Consider the following 23,028-nt stretch of genomic DNA (forward strand, 5'->3'; position numbering starts at 1 on the left):
TTCTGAATATTTTCTTCTCTATCCTCAGGCTAAATGTTCAATCCTGGTTCCGAGTCCAAAATTAAGGGTGCTCCACTCTTTCTCTTCTTTTACTTTGAGACTATTTTCTACCACTTCTTTTTTGAACGTGCTTGCTCAATACGAGTAAAAGAAAATGATATAAAAAAAGAAAGAGTAGAATAGATAAAATAATAATATATATTATTTTTTAAAAATAATAGATATGTCTCTGATATACTAGTTATATTTGTTCATTTGCAAATTAAAGAAATCTTGCAGTATATTTTCTCGCAGTATTTGATCATTCAAAAAAATTTCCAAATTTTTCTATGACAATCTTTACCACAAATGAAGCACAGAAATATTTAACGTTTTTTCGTGTTGCACATTTTGAGGATTCCTGATCATTTTATCATTTTCTTGTTACATGCAACGTTATCGATTCAGTATAATAATTACTTAAATTAAAACTAAATTTTCCTATGATCAAATAAAATGCAAAATAGAATATCTTACAATCATAAATGAATAAGTATAAGATTCTATACTGCGATACTTCTTTATCTTATGGGATATGCTTCATTGGTGTTTAATCTGTGAAAGAGAGAAAGACGGAAAAGAGAAGTAAGGAATGTTTCATTTGGGAAAGCTACTGGATTTCCTAGTAAAACAAATCCATACCTTAGACAATAGACACTTCTTTTTCCTTTTTTTTTTTTTTCTTCCCTTGAGTGAGAATATGTTCTTCTATCTGTATTGAACATAAAGAATTATTGTTGAAAGCCAATTCAATTTATTATTGTTTCTGGCGATTTTTGAGTTGGATGTAAGAAAAAGAAGCCTATATATTATTTTAAAAACCTATATATATTCGAAAATTATGAATCCTATAGATGAATAGTGGTCATTGTTTCGTTCACATCATTGTTTGTTGAATTTAATCTTTTATTTGATGAAAAAATTTAAGAAATGTGTTTTTGATTATGCTGGTTATTGACCGAGTTTGACTGTTTCTCATAAAAGGGATTACAGTAGAACTTCGCTTGTATGAAATTGTTGGGATTAATTTATACAATAGGATGTGTCATTTTAATCTATAATCTATAAATGATAATTATCTTCACAACTATTTGTTATCCAAAAAATATTTCAAATACAATTTTGTTTTATTTTGAGGATGCAATAATTTAGATAGACGCATAAAAAAAAATTTGAATAAGATCAACATTACTTTTTTAAATGAAATCATATAACGATTTTTACACCAATCGATACAGCAGGCTATTTCCTATAAAAAAAAGTATTAACCTATGTATATCAAACAATCACTAGTTTAAGAGATATTTTATCTTTAATTTTATAATTAAAATGATTTGCTATTTTCCTTCGTCTTTCTTTGTCTTACGATGTACACGTTCGAAACAGAACAAATGTTTGAAACATTTCTTGAATAACAAATAGTTGTGAAGATAATTGCATTTATAGATTAAAATGGGACAACCTGTATAATTGGAATTCATATAAAAAGTATCTACTGATTTTTTTCTCTACTAATGATATTTCGTTCACGTAATGGAAGTTCGAGTTCAAATAAATGAATTCAACAAGCGAGAATTCTTTTCCGTTTGATTCAGTTTGGTTCAAATAAATAAATATGTTCTTGTATGTTTAATGCTTTGTGAAGCTGTGTTGTGAATATGATGTGAAGAAATTTATTTGCACGTTTACAACTTTTTGAGATGTATACGAGCGACAGTGATTCAAACGTGATATCCAGAGATAAGAATCTGCCTATGTAAATCTTGTAGATTCTTTAAAAATTTTATTATATAAGGCAGAATTCGCTGTTACTGACAGGCAACAGATTTTAATTCTCAAAAGCTGTTCATTTTCATAAAAAATAATTTCGATTTTCGATTTTAATAACCGAATGCTCCCGACATGACAAACTTCGACTGAAAATTTTGCTTTCTGAATAGTATAAAGTGTCATCTGATGTATGTCGTTTGGAATATATTGGTTCAATCAATTACAAATGGATTCCTTATGAACAAATGAGTCGAAAATGTTGTTAACATCACTGGAGGAATTCAAGTATTATTTTTAATGCATTGTGAATCAGTCACGATATAGCTAAAACGTAAACTCTGTAAATATAATTTGCTGATAGACGATTCAGGATTAGCAAACATAATTTCGGCATTGACAAATATTTAAGATTTTACTGTAAAATCCATTGACATTTTTTGTAGCTTCTTTGAGCTTTAATCCTTTATCAAACAAAAATAACAAAATACAACGCAACTGGCAAAATACAACGCAACATCAAAATAATACCAACAGTTAACGTACTTAAACGGTGCACGATAATTGGTTTCAAAATGACACACAAAAAACGACATTACTTTTCGCTTTATCTAATACAATATCCTCTTCGTTTTTATATTGGGACAATGTCAGTTGTAGGAAAACTCCGCATCTCTATAGTATAATATTGAACAATGCTAATGTATATTTTAATCCAATACTTGGAAGTTTAGATAATAAAATATTGGAAATTTGAGATTTGATTTAATATTTCTTCATTTTATTAATTACTCTTTCAAGTTCTTATTAATACTCTTTCAACACTCATTTTATTAATACTCTTTCAAGCTCTTTAATTTGAAAAAGGCTATTTAATTAAAATAAAGAATTTTTAAGTAAAGAATTTTTGAGTATAAGTTAAATTGTTATTGTCGAGATTGTTGATATGGTATTACAAAATAACAATATCGATTGAATATTTTTACAAGTAGGTCAACAATTTCTTCCGTAATTGTAATTATAGATTCATCAGAACGAATTGAGCCAGATACATATAACTTTCTTATTATCCAGAGAAAATATGCAACAAATGAACTTTGTTACTAACAAATTAATTCAGATTCCAACAATTTTTATTTATTATATAACAACGCTGATTATTTTAAGATTTTCGGTTGTTATTTTCATAATATATTTAATAGGACTGTTATTTGGTTATTCTTTGGTTATTATTATTTGCTTTTGGATCCTTAGTTCATTGAGTGTAGAGGAGCTTATGATTTTATTTTTGAAAATTATTAGTAATTGTAATCCGATATCTTTAGTGTTAGTCCCATTTATGACTAAGAATACATTGGTATTTTATCAGTGATTTTGTATGTGTGTTAGAAATTGAATGGTGATGTGTTATCTGAAATGTGCTATCGCTGTAGTCATGTATTTTGTGTTACCTAAGTATGCAGGTAATATTGGATGAAACGTGCTTATTTATATACAAGGTGTTCCAGATTTCAACCGTCAGACTTTGGCACATATTTGTGAGATTACTTTCAGTAAAAAATATTATACATATCACGGATCAATTTGTTTTCGAGATATGAAAAAGAAAGTAATATAAGCATAAGTCACAAGTAATCAGATACATTCAGACTACATAACTTTTAATTATTACACTAATTTATTCTGATATACGCGAACTATAAATACTTTTTATTTTTGCTATTAATTCATTGCGTGTATTTAAATTTTCCATCTAAATATATCCTCGATTTCATGCAATCCCATACAAAAAAATTATATAATTTTCAATAAATATGGAAATAGAACCCTAAATCGACTATTAGTATTGGTAATTAGTAAAACTATTAGAAATTAGTCTATATCTCGAAAAAGGAGATGAATCGATCCATAATGTACATAACATTTTTTGCTCAAAATGACCAAATATGTTGGCAAAGTCCGGCAGTTGAGATTTGGAATACTATATATGTATTTCTCATTTTTGTTTCTTTCAATGGTTATTTCTTGTACGATTTTATGCAACTTTTATAATTCTTTCTTTTGGTGGTTGTTGAGGTGACTTTAACGTCTAGTAATACGCCAAAAGGTACTTGACCGTGGGGGACCAAGGGATATTGTGTCCTGCGATGGAAACTTAATTTGTGGGTTTGGATCTCTTATTTATGAAGACAATGGCTTGAGTTTTAAGTGGGTTGATTTTTAGTTTCTAGTTTGTAATTGATCAAGGTGTGCTTGAATGTACTTGAATGCGTTTTTGTGACTCCATGATGAGACGAAGATGGCGGTGTCACCTGCGTAAATCGTTAAATGGGAATTTTAAATGCATGGAATGTTGTTTATGTAAATTATGAATAGCTATGGAAATTGTGTCGTTTATGTAAATTATGAATAGCTATGGTACTTCCGCAGTGACAATTTTGGTGGTTGAGGGAATACCGTTTATTGAGACATAGAAAGTCCTGTTTTGCAGGTAACTGACTATTACTCTGAGGAGAGGGAGTGGGGTATTTATTCTTTGCAGTTTCACTAGAAAGGCGCTGTGCCAGATTGAATCGAAGGCTTTTTCTAAATCTAGGAGGATAACTTACTGTTTTTGTTTATCTCTAAGGTGATATGTTTCATAACTCGTTGTAGCTGCTAGTTGCATGAATGATTTTTTTCTGAAACCAAACTACTGGAGAATGATTATGTTATATGGGTTAATAAATGGGTGATGATAATTTTTTCAAATAATTTGCTGATGATACTTAAGATTAGTCTGTAACTTTCGACAACTGTTGCGGGTTTCCCCTGCTTGGGGATTGGAATTAGAAAAATAGGAAAGTTTAAGGCAGGCTTTAAAGATGTAATGTATTTGTACTATGAGTTTGATTGAGAGGTTTTTGAGTGCCTTTGTGGTAATTTTGTCTCGTTTTGGGGCTTTGTTGGAAGGGAGTTTCTTAATTATGTGCTTTATCTGTTGAGGAGTGCAGTTTAAACTGCTATCGTCCATGGAGGGGCGTTTGTGAGAAGTGTTGTAAGTTATGTTCCGAAGGGATGATGATGGGAGAAGTTATGTGTAGAGTTATTTTTTCGAAGTTCACAGTCAGGCTTTCGGCTTTTTCTTCGTCTGTATAGTGGAGTTTGTAAAATGCAGGGCTTTGGATTATAGATAACCGGGTTTTTACGGGGCCGGTAATTTTGAAGTTCTACCAAAGTGTATGGTTCGTCTTCTTGATGTTTGCAGACTCATCTTGCCATATTTGGTTTCAGATTTCTGCGAAGTTTGCGGATGAGATTTGAGAGTAAGTTTCTGTGTAATTTGTGGAAGGAGTTAGTTTTTTGGAACTTCCGTCTGTGTTTATTTCTCTCCTTGATGAGATTTTAGAGAACCGGGTTTGCAGAGGAGGATTAATCGTTTGGAGTTTTGGGCATTGCGTTTCGAAAAAATTTTTGGATTAGTCGAGTGAGTGCTTTGATTTTGTTATGTATATCTGTAGTTGTTAGATTCTGGTTTATTTTGAATCATTGTCAGTTTCTGGCGAATGTGTTCCAATCGATTTGTGCGGTTTGGTATTATCGTCTTGCGTTGTTTTGGGTTATGAGCGAGAGAACTACCAGTAGGTGATTTGATGATAAATTGTCTATGGTGTGGCAATTATTTGGAAAGGGAACATGTGACAGGAAAATGTCAATGTTGGAGAGGGTACAGTTTGGTTTCCTAAGAGTGTAAGTGGAGCTGTGGATGATTTGATAATTGTGTAACTCGGAATGATTTTTGATGGAACCATTTTTGTTTCTTTTGGTACTGTTTCATAGGATGTGCTTGGCGTTAAAGTCACCGCCGATGATGTCCAGGTCCCTGTGACAGTGGCGCCCAAATCTGAAGAGTTTATTTTAATTTGGTGGGAGGGGGGAGTAGCTATTTCAACCGTCAGTTTGGGAATGACTTTGATCTTGATGGTAAGTACTTCTATGTTTGAGCTGGCTAGTTTGTCTTCCGTAGGAATGGCCTTGTAAACACAGCTCCATTAATACTCCGCCTCTTAGTTTATTATTGATGGATGATGGTCTTGTATTTTGTAGTTGGATAATTTGAGAGTGTCTTTTGGGGTGAGCCAGGTGTTGGTGATGATTGCGTTGTCTGCATTATGGTCTATTAAAAATCTGTGACGTTCGGATATCTTGTTTTTAACACTAATGCTCATTATCTAGTTCTTTCACTAGTATTGTTGCTCATTAGTATTGTTGCTCGGACTCTTTCTAGGTAGTTTGTATATTTCGTGTAGTATTTTTGAATCAGCGATATGATTTTTAGGAACTGGTCTAGGTCTGTTGCTTTAATGTCATCTACTTAATCTGACAGAGAGGCTGTTCAGTTTGCTGAGGCTGTGACAGTGATTGAGGTGATGCGGCTCTTGTGATATTCCTTGCTTTGTTTTATGGTTTGTCTGAGTCAGGGGAAAATGGTAGGGATTTTGCTAGAAATAAGATAGGGGAATCTCTGTGGTGGGAAGTGCATGTTTGGAAAAGAGTTTTGCACATATTGGGTCTTTTCTTTACTAGCAGTCTTTTTGGTCAGAAAGGCTTGTATGCAGGTCATTGAGAATAATTTGCCGGGTGAGCGCCTTTGCAGCTGGCGCATGTGGAGGAGTTTCTGGGGTTTTGCTAAAATCTGATGTCATGTTGTCCGGCGCATTTGACACTGATTTTTTGTTGTGGTATAGCCGTGCGCCTGGCAGCGGAAACACCGAATCGTTGGTTTATGAGATTCATACTTTTCCCAGTATATTTTGACATTCTCGATGAAGCTGACATGATTTACTTGTTTGTTAGTGTTCTTCCGGGTGCAAACGTAACTCTGTATATAGGATATTTGGTGTGGATCGGTATTTCAGCACAGTGTATGGGATTTAGGTCTTGGCATCTAATGTTTTCACATATTCTAATTGGCGGGAGCCGGATCAAATCTTTGAGCACTAAGGTTTTCTCGAATGTGAGCGTGTAAATGTGAAATTCAATGTTATCATTGATACAAATGGCCTTGAATTCTGTAAAATCTTTGATGTTAGCAAACATCATTTTAAGTTTGTTTGATGTGAATTTGGCTTGGAAAGCATTCTGGTATTTTGATTTAAGTGTGTCAAGAAGTTTAAGATGGTCTATTTTACTATGAATGTATGTATATCGGTGAAGGTTTGACGTTTTGAGGTTTTTTAGTAGAAGGATTTGAACTTGTTGCGCTGTCATTTACGGTTCGCATTTGAGATGTCATTTTGTGATCCTGTGTTTTGAGGCCTTGAGTCTAGCTCATTGATGAGATCAGCCAAAACCCTGTACCTGTTTTTGTGTAGGAATGGCTGAGTTGATGTGTTCCATGCTTTTCTGCATATTTGCGGCAGGAGGTGATAAAGATGTGGCCCATTCATTTTTTTCTTGCTGCAGAGTTTTGCATAGGTGCTCCAGTCTGTTATTGTATTGTTTACCTATCGGTTTGAAATTTTATGCATTTGTTCAACTGAAAGATAATTTGAGGAAAGGTCATCTGTAGTGTGACAGTTGTGAAGATTGGAGACGTTGGTAAGGAAGATATCTATGTTTGATGGAGCTGTTTGTACACACACTTGGGCTGTACTTTGTATGTACTTTGTATGTACATATATGTTGGGCTACGGATGATTTGATAGTTGTGTAATTCAAAGTGATTTTTTATTGTGGATCCGTTTGAGTTTCTTTTTGTATTGTTCCATAACAGTGCTTCGCATTGAAGTCACCGCGTATGATATAGTGTCTGTTATGTAGCTGGATGATGATGTCTAAGTCTCCTAAGAGAATCTTCGTTTTGGAAGACGTATAAGCTGCTCCTGGTTAAGGTGAGGAAGGTTAATTTGAATTGTTTTGATTTCAATATTTCATAATAACGGTTTGTTGTGAGATATCCTCCACGGGAATGCTTTTGTGGACTGCAATTAATATATAGGACGCCTCTTTGTTCGTATTTGATTGTGGACTGTCCTTCCTATGTATGCTGTAGTTTGATAACGTCTTTAGAAGTAAGCCAGGTTTCTGTGACGATGACAATGTGAGCGTTATGGTCTGAGAGTAATGTATATAGTTCAGCTTTGTTTCTAACGCTGGTGGCGTTCCAGAGAATGTTTAAAGTTTTTTTCTGACTGGCCATTTTCCAATTTCTTAACTATTTGTATGGTCACTTTGACTCTATCCAGGTTGGTACATTTGATACAGTATTTCTCTATCAGGGAGATTATCCTCTGGAAGAGGTTTAAGTCGAACGAGTTGATGTTTCCTAAATTCTCAGTAAGATCTGTGTTGTGTGTTCTTTAGTTTTCGGAGGTTGAAAAGATGCTTGGGCCGCTCTTACGCATGTAAGTCCACGTCTGGTGAGAGAGTTTGTCTGTGTATGAAGAGTATAGGCAGTGAAGGTTTTTCTAGAGGTCAAGAGTAGAAATTAGTGTAGAAATATTTGTGTGAGTAGTTGGTATTTTTGTGTTGTTTAGATTTTTGCTTCTTTAGGCGTTTTTCTTGTCGAGATAGGCAATCAGAGCTGGATACTTTGAATAGTTTGCCGGGTGATTGCCCTTGCAGTTTGAGCAAGTCGGAGGTGTATCTCTTTTAGTACAGGTTCTTGTATCGTGTTGGTCTGCGCATTTTATGCAAACTACTTTTTTGTTACAATTTACAGATGTATGATCGTGTGCTTGACAGCGGAAACACTGAGTCGTGAATTTCCGAGTCTCGTACTTCTCCCAGTAAACTTTAATGTTTTCGACATATCTCACATGATTCGATTGTGCCAACGTGGTTCCCGGGGCGAAAGTAATTTTGTAAATTGGATATCTGATATGTATTGGGAGTTCTGAGCAAAATATAGAATTTAAGCCTTGATTTTCTAGATTCTCGCATATTCTTCAGGAAGTCGAATTAGCCCTTTCAGGGCCTGTTAATTCTCTGAATTTATCATGAACGTATGATATTCAATATTGTCTTCCTGACATATGTTTTTAAAATCCATAAAATCCGTTTGTTTGATGAACATAACCTTGAGCCAGAAGTGAGTTTAGCTTGAGAGTTATTATTGTATTTCACTTTCAGGACATCAAGAAGCTTTATATGGTTGGTATTTCCGTGTATGTTGATTTGAGGGGAAGGGGGCGGGAGGTTGAGGTTAGTTTGAGTGTATCTTCTGCGGCATGGGAGTCTGTGTGAATGTCTTTCTTGTTTTTTTCGGTATCATAGAATTCTATGTCTTGATCACTATCAACACATTCCGTGAAAATGCTGTATCTGTTTCCTGTTGGGATTTTTGGATTTGCAATTTCCATACCTTTCGTTTTTATCTGATATAGTGCAGTTAGAGTGTAAGGAAGATCTCCTGCTAGTTGTGTTGCTTGAGCTGTACTCTTCATTGGCTTTTCTTTCTAACGCTGTCCATGGGATTTTCTTAATTGTCTAGGGAGTCGTTGCAATATTACTGGCCAGGATATTTGTTGGTTCCCTGCTTCCTTTGATCTTGTATGAGTTCGTTTTCTAGCACTTTCCACATCTTTTTACTTATCACCTTGGACTCGCGGATATTGGATTTATTAATGTGATGCTGTTCCCTCGAAGTGGAGAGAAGTGTTCGGGTATCTGCTGTGGTATCGTTAATGAATCAAAGTGGAGTATACCATTCAATCTGCTCTATCATGCTCTGACTCTCCGAGACAATCCTAAACTATTCTCCTCTTCTGATGACTTGAATAAGCCTCTCGACTTGCGGCGCGTTCGAAGTCGACCCTTATGTAAGGCCAACTCTCTTTGCGTCCTTCCCAACTATATAATTGGGAAGCTAAGTTGTTTTCAGCTATTGGTAAAGTCAATCCTATAAAGTAATTCTTACAGTTACTTTATAGGCCTAACAATGCTGTGTTTTGGGAATGCGTCCCTCACATTACGTTTATTGGCAGTAGGATCAAAGCCAGAAGAACGCATCCTCTACAGAGTTCAAAATATCATTCCTTTTTATCACATAATTCCATACTTTTCTTAGCTGACAACATGGTTTTATTTTTTTATTTATTGTTGTTTTTATATGTTTATTACATCTTTTTACTAGGTTTAGTTTATATTTACGTGTTGAATTCAATGTTAAGAATTTAATCTGTCTGAAAATGTTCATTGAAGATCAATCACTATTGTGAGAACAGCAATGGAACTAATATTATACTAACATAGTAAATTAATAGTAATTAATATTAAATTAATATTAAATTAATAGTAATTCGTTTCAACTACTGTTAAAATAATGTAACCACGCGCAGGATTGTTCACGTGACAGCTAGCAAAATTGTTCGCAAGTTCGCTTACGAAACAATGTGGGATCGTACTTATAATTATGACGTTACCGTCGTTGATTTAAGAAAGAGTGGCAACTATGTTCGCGATGCGATGGTTTATAAAGATCGCAAAACTGTTCTTCTAGAGGAGAACTTCACGAAACCATTAATAGAGGAGTTACGTAATATTCGCGTAGATCAAACATACAATGTCGATTCGATCCGTTGATATCGAGAATTGGATATAGCAAGTTGAGTCTTGCGAGATGTTATTGAACTAATGACATCACTTGGAAGTTATTGAACCAATTCCTAATCTGACAGTTTTAGAGACCTATATTGTTTGGATTATTCCTGAGAAGGCTTTTGGATTACTGCCGCAAATTACACCGAACGACTGAATCAGAAGTTTGAAAAAATGACAATTTACGTCTCTTGAAGTTAAATTTCAAGAATTCTAACTAAAGAATATGTAGAATATAGAAGTCATATCGAACATCGGAGACAGAAGGATCGAGCGCACAATCCGCTAGGACAAATAGGACGATATATATAATTACGCAATGTTGACAAATAAATTAAATGACTATCAAACAGAAAACGGTCGGTGGCAGAAAAATTAAAACAACAGATCCAACAACCAGAATAATTAGCGGTACGCAAAGATACGAGAAATCAGTGCATTATATGTCAAAACAATGTACAAAAGCACGTCTTACTTGTAACCAGATACAGAAACCTATGTTTTGATCAAAACACGTCAATAATATGACGACTTAATTTCGTGACAAAAAGATTGAAAGCAAAATCTAATATCGAAGATTAGCAAATATTCCTTTTTGAAAATCAATATTGAATTTCTGAAATAAAAAAATATGATGAGTCAGGCAGAGACAAAAGAATCAACGTAGTTCTTTAGATACAAAATCCTATTTGTATTGAAGAAACTCGACAGTTTCTAGATCTTTTCGGTTATTTTAGAAAATTTATTAACTCGAGAAGACTTTGAGGTAAATATTTACAAAAAGGCACCATCCAGTGATCTTGAACTATGTTATCCTGAATAATATCGTGAAACTTTTAATCGGCGATCATTATTTATAAAACAAAAATGAACAAAAAAATTTTTTTGAAATAATTTATTTAATTATATATTCATTTATATTTTGATTTGTCGAATACACGTCTGCCATAGCTTTAAATAATATATTGTAGTAATATCCACGCTATTCATATTTTTTATGTTCTGTAAATACTGTATGACTGATCGTTATAACATACAATTGCGTCTGTGGTAATGTATATAAATAGCCGATCGCATTACGATATATAATAATTGGAGCTTATATTTTGCTATATTTCAGTCTATATTTTGTTCAACCAGCAACAATGTATATAATGGTACCGGCAATTTTTTGGAAATATCTCAAAAACTAAACGAGATTACCGGTTATGGAACAAAATTATATAGTATAAAAAAAAATTGTTCAGAATATTCAAAACATTCCAAAAATCATTCAAATTGCTGAGAGAGTTATTCATTGACAAATTTATCCAAACTATTTTTATGTATAACTTTTTAATAAATGGCAACTGCTGAATAAAACTTTTACGGTACTATTCAGAGTGATAATATATTTCAAGGTTACCGCAATCAAAGAATAATACCATTTTGTAAACATTTATTGAAAACATCAGTATTAAACATCTTTGCTACAGACAATATTGTATACAGATGCAAATTCTGTAAAATTTACTAAATTGCAACAAGCAAGTCTACTACTAGTAAACCAACTATTCTTAACCAACCAAAATACCATTCTTATTAATTGAAGCGTATTTTTTGAATTATGACATTTTTGCATATACCTGATAGAATAACAATTTATTGTCGTAACAGATTGCAACGCTTTGTGAACGTTTATCAAAGAGAACTTGATACCACATGTTGGATGCCAGTAGAAATTTAAGATTATACGTTTATGATAGGACACAAAACTGCGATACAACATATAAACACTCTGAACAGAAGTTCCATATGTAGTATAAAACTTTACCAAATAAATAAATATGGAAACTCATTAATTCTTAATGATACAATTACAGGACGAGTAGATCAGCAGGATTTGGAAAATTGATAAAGAATGTGAAACAGCGAGACGAAGTAATGTTTCGCGAATTATGCATTAACACTAGAACTACCGACGACCAAAGTATTATATTTGTGGCAAAGAAATTGTATGCAATATACAAGAAGAAATTAATAATACGATAAAGAACACAAACTTACGTCAATATATTTTATCAAAAATCACTCGAGTATCTAAAAATACGCTGTTATAAATGTATAAAATTTCCATAGAAAATATATTATATACTCTGGTAGTTCCAGTGTTAAAGAAGGATAGAGAATATTAGAGAATGGATAAACGAAATGAACTGTAAAACGCAGCGCCATTTCAAATTTATTGATTACATCAAGCTGTAGATTTGGAAAAACATTGCACAGTATACAAAAAAATTGCTGTTTCTGACATGACTACCTTTGTTAAAAACTACGTCAACACGTATTACAAGCGAAATGCAGGAAAAAGCAAGTGAAATTGCACATGATCGAGAAGATACCGATATTATTCTACACATTACATAGGACTGTTTGAAACCAGCAATAAGTAGAACAAATGCCTCGTAACAAAGTTTACAATTATTAAACTTGTGAGAAATTCTAAGGCGAAGAGAACTGTAAAGAAGATTTTAAGTTTGAATGTCAATTTTAAATATCTGAAAACGATTTGATAAAATCTTGGAAATTGTATCATAATTCAAAATTCAATAAAAAAAATCGTATAGCAAGTATTGGAAGATTATTCTAAAAATTAGCTTTTAGTCTTCAAACTTATTGTAGATTCAATCGTGAAAAAAATTTGTTAATGTTTTGATTTTGAGGAGAAACAGTACCTGTACTTTCTCATTTATTATATAACATATAGTAATATAGTATATAATATGATAATTACTAATATAGTATAGTAATAATATAAACACAATTTTATAAAAAATGAATTCAGAATTATAAAAGCACGTTTCACGCTTTAAAATGCTATATGATTGCTATATGATTTGTTACAAAATTATAACAGTTTAAATATTTTTAATTCTCCGAAACATAATAATACACATTTGGAAATTTAATACACATACGCAAGTTTGTGACCGTCACTATTCGGAATACTATATTAAATTATTAATAATCGAATGACACTTTTTATTTGATTTATTCAAGATATTTTGTTTGATGTATGAAATCAAATATGTATGTACTTGGTGTGAGTGCAGGACCAAGAATCAGCAGTCAGTGCAAAAATCTATATAATCGAACAATTGTTGGCTACTACAACAGAAAGATTCCCAAGAATGAAATGATTGTGTTAAGCAAGTTCAAAGCGCATTGAATTCAACATATAATAAAGGTATTATCTATAGTAGCTTTGACGAAATATAATATTGCCAAGTTGCTATGTAGACCATGTCATTGTCAAACACAAGGAATTGAACAAATTGCATAAGAAGATTGAAGAGCGGAGGATGAGAAGAAGCAGAAGAAGCGGTAGAAGATCACGTCTTTATAGCTTAAAGGAGGTTGAGCAAAATTGTCAGTAAAGGAATTAAAAAAAATTGAAAATTTGTTTCAAAATTTAGAAGTCCGTTTCAAGTTTTCAGGGTGCCTATACATTCCATTAACCGGTATGAGATAGAAACCTGCGACTAACAGGAGAATCAAGATTTGCTATTATTGTAGCCAAGAGACTGAAATCACAAATTGTAGTAGTATGTAAGATTGTAAAGAACAATTGTTGGTGTTGTTATTCTGAGTTATAACTCAGAATAACATATATGTCGTGGTAGATGAAATCATCTCTATGAGATAATGACACGAATCAAATGTCTTATTTCAGTATTGAAAAGAGGTACCAAGGAAAAGCGATATATTGACCGCTGTCGATGCCTGCTACCAATCAGCTATGAATTTTGCCATCGTGATTAAAATGTCCGCCGTAACCCCCTTATCATCATGACCAAAAATTGGTTTTCACCACAACTGCATGATATGAATTAGCTATTACTATTCTTCTATAATACGAACTTTATTCTCATGGTAAGAATATTGCCATCCTTGCATTTTTCTGGCGTTTCTCATGTCAGAGGTGTTACTGAAATCGCAAATAAGCTATTACTATATCTACATCTTTAATGAGAAATTCAACGATTGAGTAGAGAATGCAATACAACAATTAGTTGATCATAACTGATAATTATGTCAAATTAAGTGTCCTCTTGTTGACTATCATTGATGAGAAAAAATGATATCATAATAAACCTGTTTTGAAATATTTTAAGTCAATTTTATTCCTTTATACTTTGAGATGCACTTCATAATTAATCACATTGCAAACAATGTCTGCTGCCTACTGTCTGTAAATATTATTGCTAATTCTCAATGACATCATTCGCCCTACTGAAATACTGCATGTCGTCTTCGACATGCTTTCGCAGTTTTTTATATTCCAATTCATTTCATCAACATAACTACTAAAATAATTGATTGTAATTTTATTATCCTTTAGATATCTATTGAAGTAATATTTTGTATTGATGCTTTTCTCTTTTGCTGAATTTGCTATTGCTAATGAGGCTTATATATTCTCGTGTATTTTGAAAGTAATTTTCCTCGTAATTTCCTCATTCATTAGCAGTTTCACTAGCCAGTTTCATTAGCTAGTTTTTCTAGGCATTTTTCGCATAGAACTACCGAAAATAAACCTAAATAAGTACACGTGATCGATGAGTATCCAGGATAGAATCGGTTCACTGATTCTGAAGCCGAATTAGAAATCCCATCATAGAAACATAGTCGCTACAGAAACTATGTATAATAGTATCAGTTCGTCCCTGAGGATCGACAGTGACACTCGATAGCAACCAGCACGTGAATGTTTTGTTTATGTCTATTATGCCTCGTCTCATTGACGTACTACATATTATATAATTCCGTTTACATTAACGAAGTTTGCTTTCTACTTAGCCAGTTTGTGCTGTCATTATATTGAAATAGATATTCTACGTCCAATCTTTTATTAGAAAGTATCAAAATATACGATTACATCTATAAATTTGCGATTATGCCTTTTAATTCCTTCCTCTCTTGATGTCCTTGATATCCTCTAAATTTGTAATGGATAGTGTCACTTACTTTGCCTCTATTCAAACATTTGGATTCTTTAGCTTTTTATTTAATTGGACTTTCGATAAAACTTTAGTATTCTTTAACTTTTTTTAGTTGTTTTATGTCTTCTGTGTTCCCATAGCCAGTGCTTCCAAACTGTTAATTATTGTTCAAGTAAATATAATCAAATTGATCAAGTAAATATAATGTAAATGACTTCTTTTTTTCTTTCTTAAATTTGCTGACCAAGTATGGATTGATCTTATTGATACTTTATTTCATATTTTATTTCTGTGAACTTATACATTTGTACACTCGCTTAAATACTTATTTAAATACTTAAAATTATTTATCAATAAAACATGTTTTTGATAAACACGTGAATATATTTAAATTGCTAAATTTCTCATACATATATATTATATATATTATAATATTATATATATTATATAATATTATAATAATATTAATGCTATTAATTTAATCATTATTAATCATTAATTAATTTTAATTTAATCAAAAATTATTTTTCAATTATTATTATATATATAATTAATTAATAATGTAATTTTTAATATAATTATTTAATTAAATTATAACATTATTTTTATTAAATTTTATTAAATTAATTTTTAATTAAATCATAAAATTATAATTTTATATATAACATATATAATATAATCCATAAATACTTTTGTTTAATAATTTACCTAATTTACTTACTAGTTTATGTAGTTTTCTCCTACTTCATATTCTGATAGTTGTTCTCTAATAGTTTCCCATTGAGAAATGCGTTTTTATATCATATTGTATTATCTGTAATTTGTTTTTCGTTGCAATAGTTAATATATAGTAGCTTTAATAATATTCGACTATTACTGCAAATAATTTTTGATCAATATCATGTCTGACTTTGTTTTGTAGCAAATTACGTTTCCTTTTCCGCCTCGTTTTAGCTTGTATACCTATTTGCAACCTATTATCTCTGGTCGTTTAATTAATTCCCATATCTGGTAGTTTAATTACTAATTCCCAGGTATCGTTTGCGTTAATGAATGGTATTCTTCATCCACAGATATCATTCTTATCCACTGTTATTTTCAATTTTTTCTCTCAATTTACGATAATTAAAAAAAATTTACGCTTTGAAATTTTATTGCTTCTTTTTGATCTCTTCGTCTCGTATGCTGGACTTTCTTCTTCGATCATTTCTTTTTCTGCTTCCTTCTCTATGCCTTCTGTACTTTTCTTGCTTTTTATAATCTTTCTGTATTTAAATCATCTCCTGATTTTCATTTAATTTATCCTGCTTTAGTATCTCATCCAGAAAACCTTCTTTGTTTAACAGACAGTAAGTTGAATCTTCCTAGTATAATTGTCTATAGCATTTATTGTTTAATATATATATATTACGTCTTTCATTTTTGAATTCAAATTTGAAATCATTCTTCGTGATCTTTTCAAAAGAATAATGAAATCAACAATAAGAATAATGTATAAATTTGGCATATATTTGTATCTTTAACGTAATGATTTTCTTCTTCATTCAAATATTTAATTGCGCCTGATCCTATCTATTCCCTGCTCCTTTAAGCCTTTACTATCTTAGCTTCCTTTACTACCTTTAAGCTTCCACTAGCTATTATGACTCTACCCTCAGTTTTTGCGAATTCTTTATTGAGAAAATCTTCATTATTTGTCTTATAGCTTGTTGCACAGAAATCAATATCAAATTTATCATCTACAAAACGTTAAACAAATATTAAATATTAAACAAATATTGGTTAAGGTAAAATTATCTTAATCTTAGGAGCATTACATCTCCTCAATGTTAGGAGAATACAATCATGTTAGTAATGAGCATGAAATTCGAATTAAGAATTTTACGATTAAAGTTATGATATACTTGATGACTATAATCTTCCTAATATTATTTAGTCTTTTGGCAAAAACAATTTTTTTATTCCTACTCTATCTCGTTTTGTCAGTGAAATTGATGAAGATATTTTGCAGCTTTGAATAAATTAATGAATTTATATGAGCTGCGTCAATTGAATCACATTTGGATCATACTGTCAATCTTGGAGCTGTATATTGTTGTTAACTATCTATAGCCAATTATGTTTTTAGTGATACATTCTTATTAATATAATAGTTAAGATTTATGTATTTTACTTAAATTTAAATATATAATTGTAACGAATTGATCACATTAATTAAAACTAAAAAATTGTTTCACAAGAAATACTACGATGACAAATTATGCTCTATACTATGACTTATTATAATAAATATTTGGAATTTTTACAAAGTGAGTCGACTTATTATTATAAAGTGAAGTGTAAAAGCAGAACCATATACAGAAATATGGGTGTATAAAATAGTATAATTCCAATATTAAATGTTTTTGAAAGTTTATTAATTCGAGATGATTGACAAAGGAATTACTTTCTACTATGTCAAACGATGTTAAACATTTAATTTCACCGTAATTGCTAATCTTTTTTGTACAACATTTTGAATCAATTTACTTAGATCATACACTGTATTATTAGTGTCACACAATACATATTAAATATTTTCAATCAGTTGCTTGTGAAAATTGACATTAATGAACTGAACAATCTTTATTAAAGTATTGATGATGGTAATCCTGCTCTATCCTTTAAGGAATGTATTCATTCGTTTGAGTTTTTTTACTCTGGCATTATATATAAGGTACACAATGAATCATTTATTACTAATTATAGATTGATTTCACTAATTAATATCATAATTAAGATCTTTGAATCGATTATCATCAAGAAATTGATTGGATTTCGGTTGGTTTAGTTCGTAGTTGTGACATTTTTTAATTACTTATAAAATGCTGGCAACATGTAGATGACAACAAACAGGTAGATATTATTTATATTGATTTTAGGAAAATATTTGACTTAAGTTTTCCTTTATCAATGCAGAAGTTTACAATAATAAGCCTTTCGGATTTATCATTCATATTTACGATTATATCACTAGATGTGATCGATGTGTTAAGGTGTGTCCTTGTTAAGATACATATGTACTTGTCCTCAAGCATTTGTATTAAACCATTCTCAAGGTTCTCATCCTCTCATTATTATTATTATTATTATTATTATTATATCACAGGAAGTTCCTCTCATTATTATTTTTCATTTTGTTTACTAGTGAAATATGTACCATTTTTTACAATAATAGGATTTTATTATATACGAATGATTTAAAATTGAAAATCCACAGGAGAAAGAAGGAAGTAGCTTCAACAAATTTTGAGTTCAAAATTTTTTTGCATGCTCCTATACGTACTCCTCATCACTATAGCTATGTCTCATTGCGAATTAAAATTTTCTGAGTTTCATTTCGATACGTAAGAAAATATAAAATTATATTATATATTGAAAAATAAATTTTCGTTTTCTAAGAAATGGTAAAACTACATTCCCTATTTTTCTCGTAGGCCCTTCAATTTTTCAAAGTTATCTCGTTCATTAACGATACATCTCGAACATGCATTGGTAATAATATAGTGAATTAACGTTGTTACACGTTAAACAACAAAATTTACTGTACATATCTGACAAATCAAATTAACTTTGATATTCTATCTCATTTAGACCCTTATTCTATATATTCTTAAGTCGAGATTTGGCAATAATATCATTAAAAGAATTTATAGTACCGCAAACAAGTACATTGACTGAATTGAGTTTTTTCATGATCCAAAAATAAAATATAAAAAGACTGTGTTTATGGACTAATATAAAAATTTTTTGTTCAACTCTGGCGTTAATAATTTCTTGCATATTTAATAAAATTATGCAAGAACTTATGAAATTTACATTGTACAAGAATCTAAATGAGATTTTTTAAGTTTCTAATATTTATTAAAAAATACAAAATAAATTTATGTTCTTTGCTCACAAATAAAATTTTATTAGATATTATTGTATGTACTTGAAATAATGTAAATAGACATTTTATTGGTGACAGACATCATATCCTCTGATATGATACGCAATAAATTGTTGCTAGCTGTTCAAATCTATGCAGATCTGATTCCTAAATTAAAAGAGTTTTGTTGTTCTGTTAGAAATGATCGAAAACTACCGTTTTTATTTACGAAAACAAGCAAAAAACCAACAAATCAACACAAAATTTTTAATGCTACATTAACTTACACAAACTACGTACAAATTGCAATTTTGGAAATTATTTATTTATAACAGCTCAGAGAAAACAATTCATCTGCAGATTTCTAAGCAAAAGAGCTCAAACATGATGGTTAGTAATAAAAGAGTTAGATTTTTAAGTTAGAGTTAGAACTTTTTAAAAAGAAAGAGGCTACATAATTGCGAACTGGTAGATTTGGCGGGTACAACTAAGGGAATAATGAAGGATAGATGATATGACACTTCACAGTCATCAACAGACACGACAGCCCTTTTATCTACTATGTGTCACGTCAAAGACATATACGGATAACGTAAACATATGAAGCGAGTACATTTCATTAAATACATAAGCACGATGCGTTATGTTAGACGTGTATGCTTAGCGTATGAAACAAATGGACGCCTTCTATTTATGAAACGCGAATCGCGTACAGATATTCATGACGGCATGACGAATGCAAATTGCGATGATGACACTTCATAGATAGTCTTATTGTTTTATATTGATCGTAACAGTGAAGTGTGCAGCAAGCGATATTTCGTCGTATACACTACAGATATCTTTGACGCGATCGTAGACAATAGGATAGAAAGATGCAACTCTACGATAGCAAGGATAAAGTACGCCAACTTTCATTCCTGGTATATGACACCAAAAACATCATATATACGTATAACTACTAATGTAATTTGTTTTTTAGATACAGTGCAAGCAATTGTAACCTAGATCGCTTTACACGGCGTAAAAATTGTGATACAGTAAAACATTTGGCCAAGGTATACGGAAAGGCAAGAGCAAATTTCAAACAGTTAAAAGATATTCTTCAAGTAGAACATATTGAGCATCGAGAAACTTGCAATATAACAGTCAATATAAAGGTGAGTCTAGATTTGTTACCGTACTTTGTTGTATTCCCGTTGCCACAGTAAAGTGGGGATTGTTGTGGAGCGCGAGGAGAGCGGTGAGTAGAGGAATAATCTCGCAAGAAACAAGATCAGAAGATGGTCAACCCATCCCATTAATAGAAATAGACAAAGAAATGGAGAATTTTATCGTTTATATCTAAAATTAAGAGAACATTCTGAGAAATTTCAACAATATTTTCGAATAAAAATTGTAACATTCGACAACATCTTAAAATTCGATGGAGCAATTTTATTCAGAACTCTATTAGTGTCGAAGAACGCTTAGTCGTTACCATAAGATAAATTTAAATTAAGAAATCAATGTTACATATTCAATTATGCGTAAGTACTTTATTACAAATGATTCATTAAATAAAATATTAAATTAAAGTTAACGTTATAACATAAAAGTTACATAATATAAGAATTTTATGAATAATATAATATATAATTAAATAAAATGAGATCACTTGGTTATAGTGTTTGTGGTGTACCGTAAACATGTCCATACACAACATATCCATCATCAATAGCATTCTTTTCTCATCCGAAAGTTTTTTTATATGGGGAATGAGACTCTGAAAAAACCGAATATCTTCATTTTGATCTTCAGTTAGCAGTTTTAATTTTTGTTTTTCCAATTCCATTAATTTTGACCCAATATCACTCATTAAAAGATTATGTGGTCTTTTGGATCTTTTCTTATGACTGCTGCTGCAACTGGCAACAAATGGGAATGGAGAAGGGCTGCCATCCTCAAATATACTTTCATTTGGATCTAGCGCAGGATCTACAGGTAAAAGGAATATTGTTTCTTGCGAAGTCAAATTTCCTTTATTTTCTCGAGGAGTAAATTGATCCTTGAGAAATAACAAAGTCTTAAAATATTGCCAGGAAGATACTCCTGCTTCATTTATTTGCTGATTTTCATGAAGATTTTCGGTATATTCTCCAGTGCTATCCCCTGACTGCGATTTTATTTTTTTACTTTATTTTTTTGTGTATCTCAACACGAAATTTATCTCTCAAATTTTTCCATTTGTTTTTAATTTTCTTACCTGAAACAAAAAATTACAATTCCCTTTTTTCACGAACCATAGTTTTTTTTTACCATTGTTTTGTAGATTCCTTGGGACTGGTAAAAACTTCAGAAATCTTTCTTTGACGTTTAAACCTCATTACTATAATAAAAATCGTAGAATCAATGATAACTTTATTGGGAATGTTTTCAGTCAATCCACATGAAATCTCTAACTTTTGAAGATTTTTTGAGAAATGCAAATGATTTTTATATTTGGAATTTCCCAAATACAATTAGTGCAATCGATGGGAAGCACATACGTTTAAAATGTTCACCCAATTCTGGGACAATGTACTATAATTATAAGCAATCTTTTTCTATTGTTTTGCAAGCGATTGCAGATGTTCATGGAAAATTGATAATTGTGAAAATTGGAGGATACGGAAAGCAAAGTGATGATGGCACTTTTCGTTCTTCACAAATGTTTGAGTTAATGAAAAAAGGAAATTTAAATATTCCTACAAACTCTCCATTATCGAGAACATCAAATCCAATGCCCTTTTTATGCCCTTTGCACTTTGGAAATGAAGCTTATCCACTGTTACTGAAACCATATAATCGAAAAAATTTAGATCCACAAACGGAGTACTTCAACTCTTGTTTTTCTAGAGCAAGACTTATTGTAGAATGTGCATTTGGAATAATGAATGCCAAATGGAGAATTCTTTGGAAACCAATAGAGACATTGCCTGCGTTTACTGACAATATTGTCAGGTGTATATGTGTTCTGCATAATGCAATCATTGATTTGGAAGGGAATGAAATCCTCGAAATGTTTAACGAGCACAAAATTGTGAGAGAAGTGCAATAGGAAGAAGTAATAATAGAGCTTCAGGCGTTATTGATGAAAGGAATATTTTTAAAGTTTTTCTTTGACGTAACAAAATCTGATTTTATGTAACGGCTTCAAAATAAATAAAAGTGATGATAAATTAAAAGAAAAATTAAAAATATGGTAAAACTCAAACAAACGCGACTCCTGATTTACGACTATAACGTAGTTAGTAAACGATCCAATACATGCGATATTTTGTATCAGTTTTTATAATTATACATTTCAAAATATATTCATATATTATTAATACACTGTCAATATATGAAAAATTTATCAAATACATAAATTGATTATTATACTTAATCTACTTGTACTATGCATTTCCGTTGCCACTTCTTTCCGATGATCTTTGTCCATTTGGACTCATAAGACACGTCTTTCATAAACTAAACTTATTTTTAATTACTTATTATTAATTTATCAGACATGATTAATGCACGCAAGAGTGTTGTAAAAAGAATGAACGCTTTGAGGTACTGGATGTAGACACTCGCGTGAGTTCCTGAAAACTACTGACCACTCTGTTGGATTGTTAAAAAAAAACTAACTTTAACTGTCTTATGGGTGGTCTTATACATAATAGTAATAGATTCCATTATGTTTTTCCCGGTCACGGAACTAGGCAAGCAGCTAATTGATTCCAGATG

At 31.3% G+C, this 23,028-nt stretch overlaps 1 protein-coding gene across 1 annotated transcript; it reads left to right on the top strand.

Moving 5' to 3' along the window:
- Positions 1–21,706: 21,706 nt before the first annotated feature.
- Positions 21,707–22,357, top strand: LOC122534498 (protein ALP1-like). The gene has a single exon (XM_043665188.1). The coding sequence runs from the start codon at positions 21,707–21,709 to the stop codon at positions 22,355–22,357; it is 651 nt and encodes a 216-aa protein (XP_043521123.1).
- The last annotated feature ends 671 nt before the right edge of the window (positions 22,358–23,028 follow it).

Source organism: Frieseomelitta varia, unplaced genomic scaffold (genome assembly GCF_011392965.1).
Source record: "Frieseomelitta varia isolate USP_RPSP 00005682 unplaced genomic scaffold, Fvar_1.2 scaffold_602, whole genome shotgun sequence".
NCBI lineage: Eukaryota > Metazoa > Arthropoda > Insecta > Hymenoptera > Apidae > Frieseomelitta > Frieseomelitta varia.

Coding starts and splice junctions, on each gene's coding strand:
- LOC122534498 (XM_043665188.1), top strand. CDS start 21,707: ATGAAATCTCTAACTTTTGAAGATTTTTTGAGAAATGCAAATGATTTT.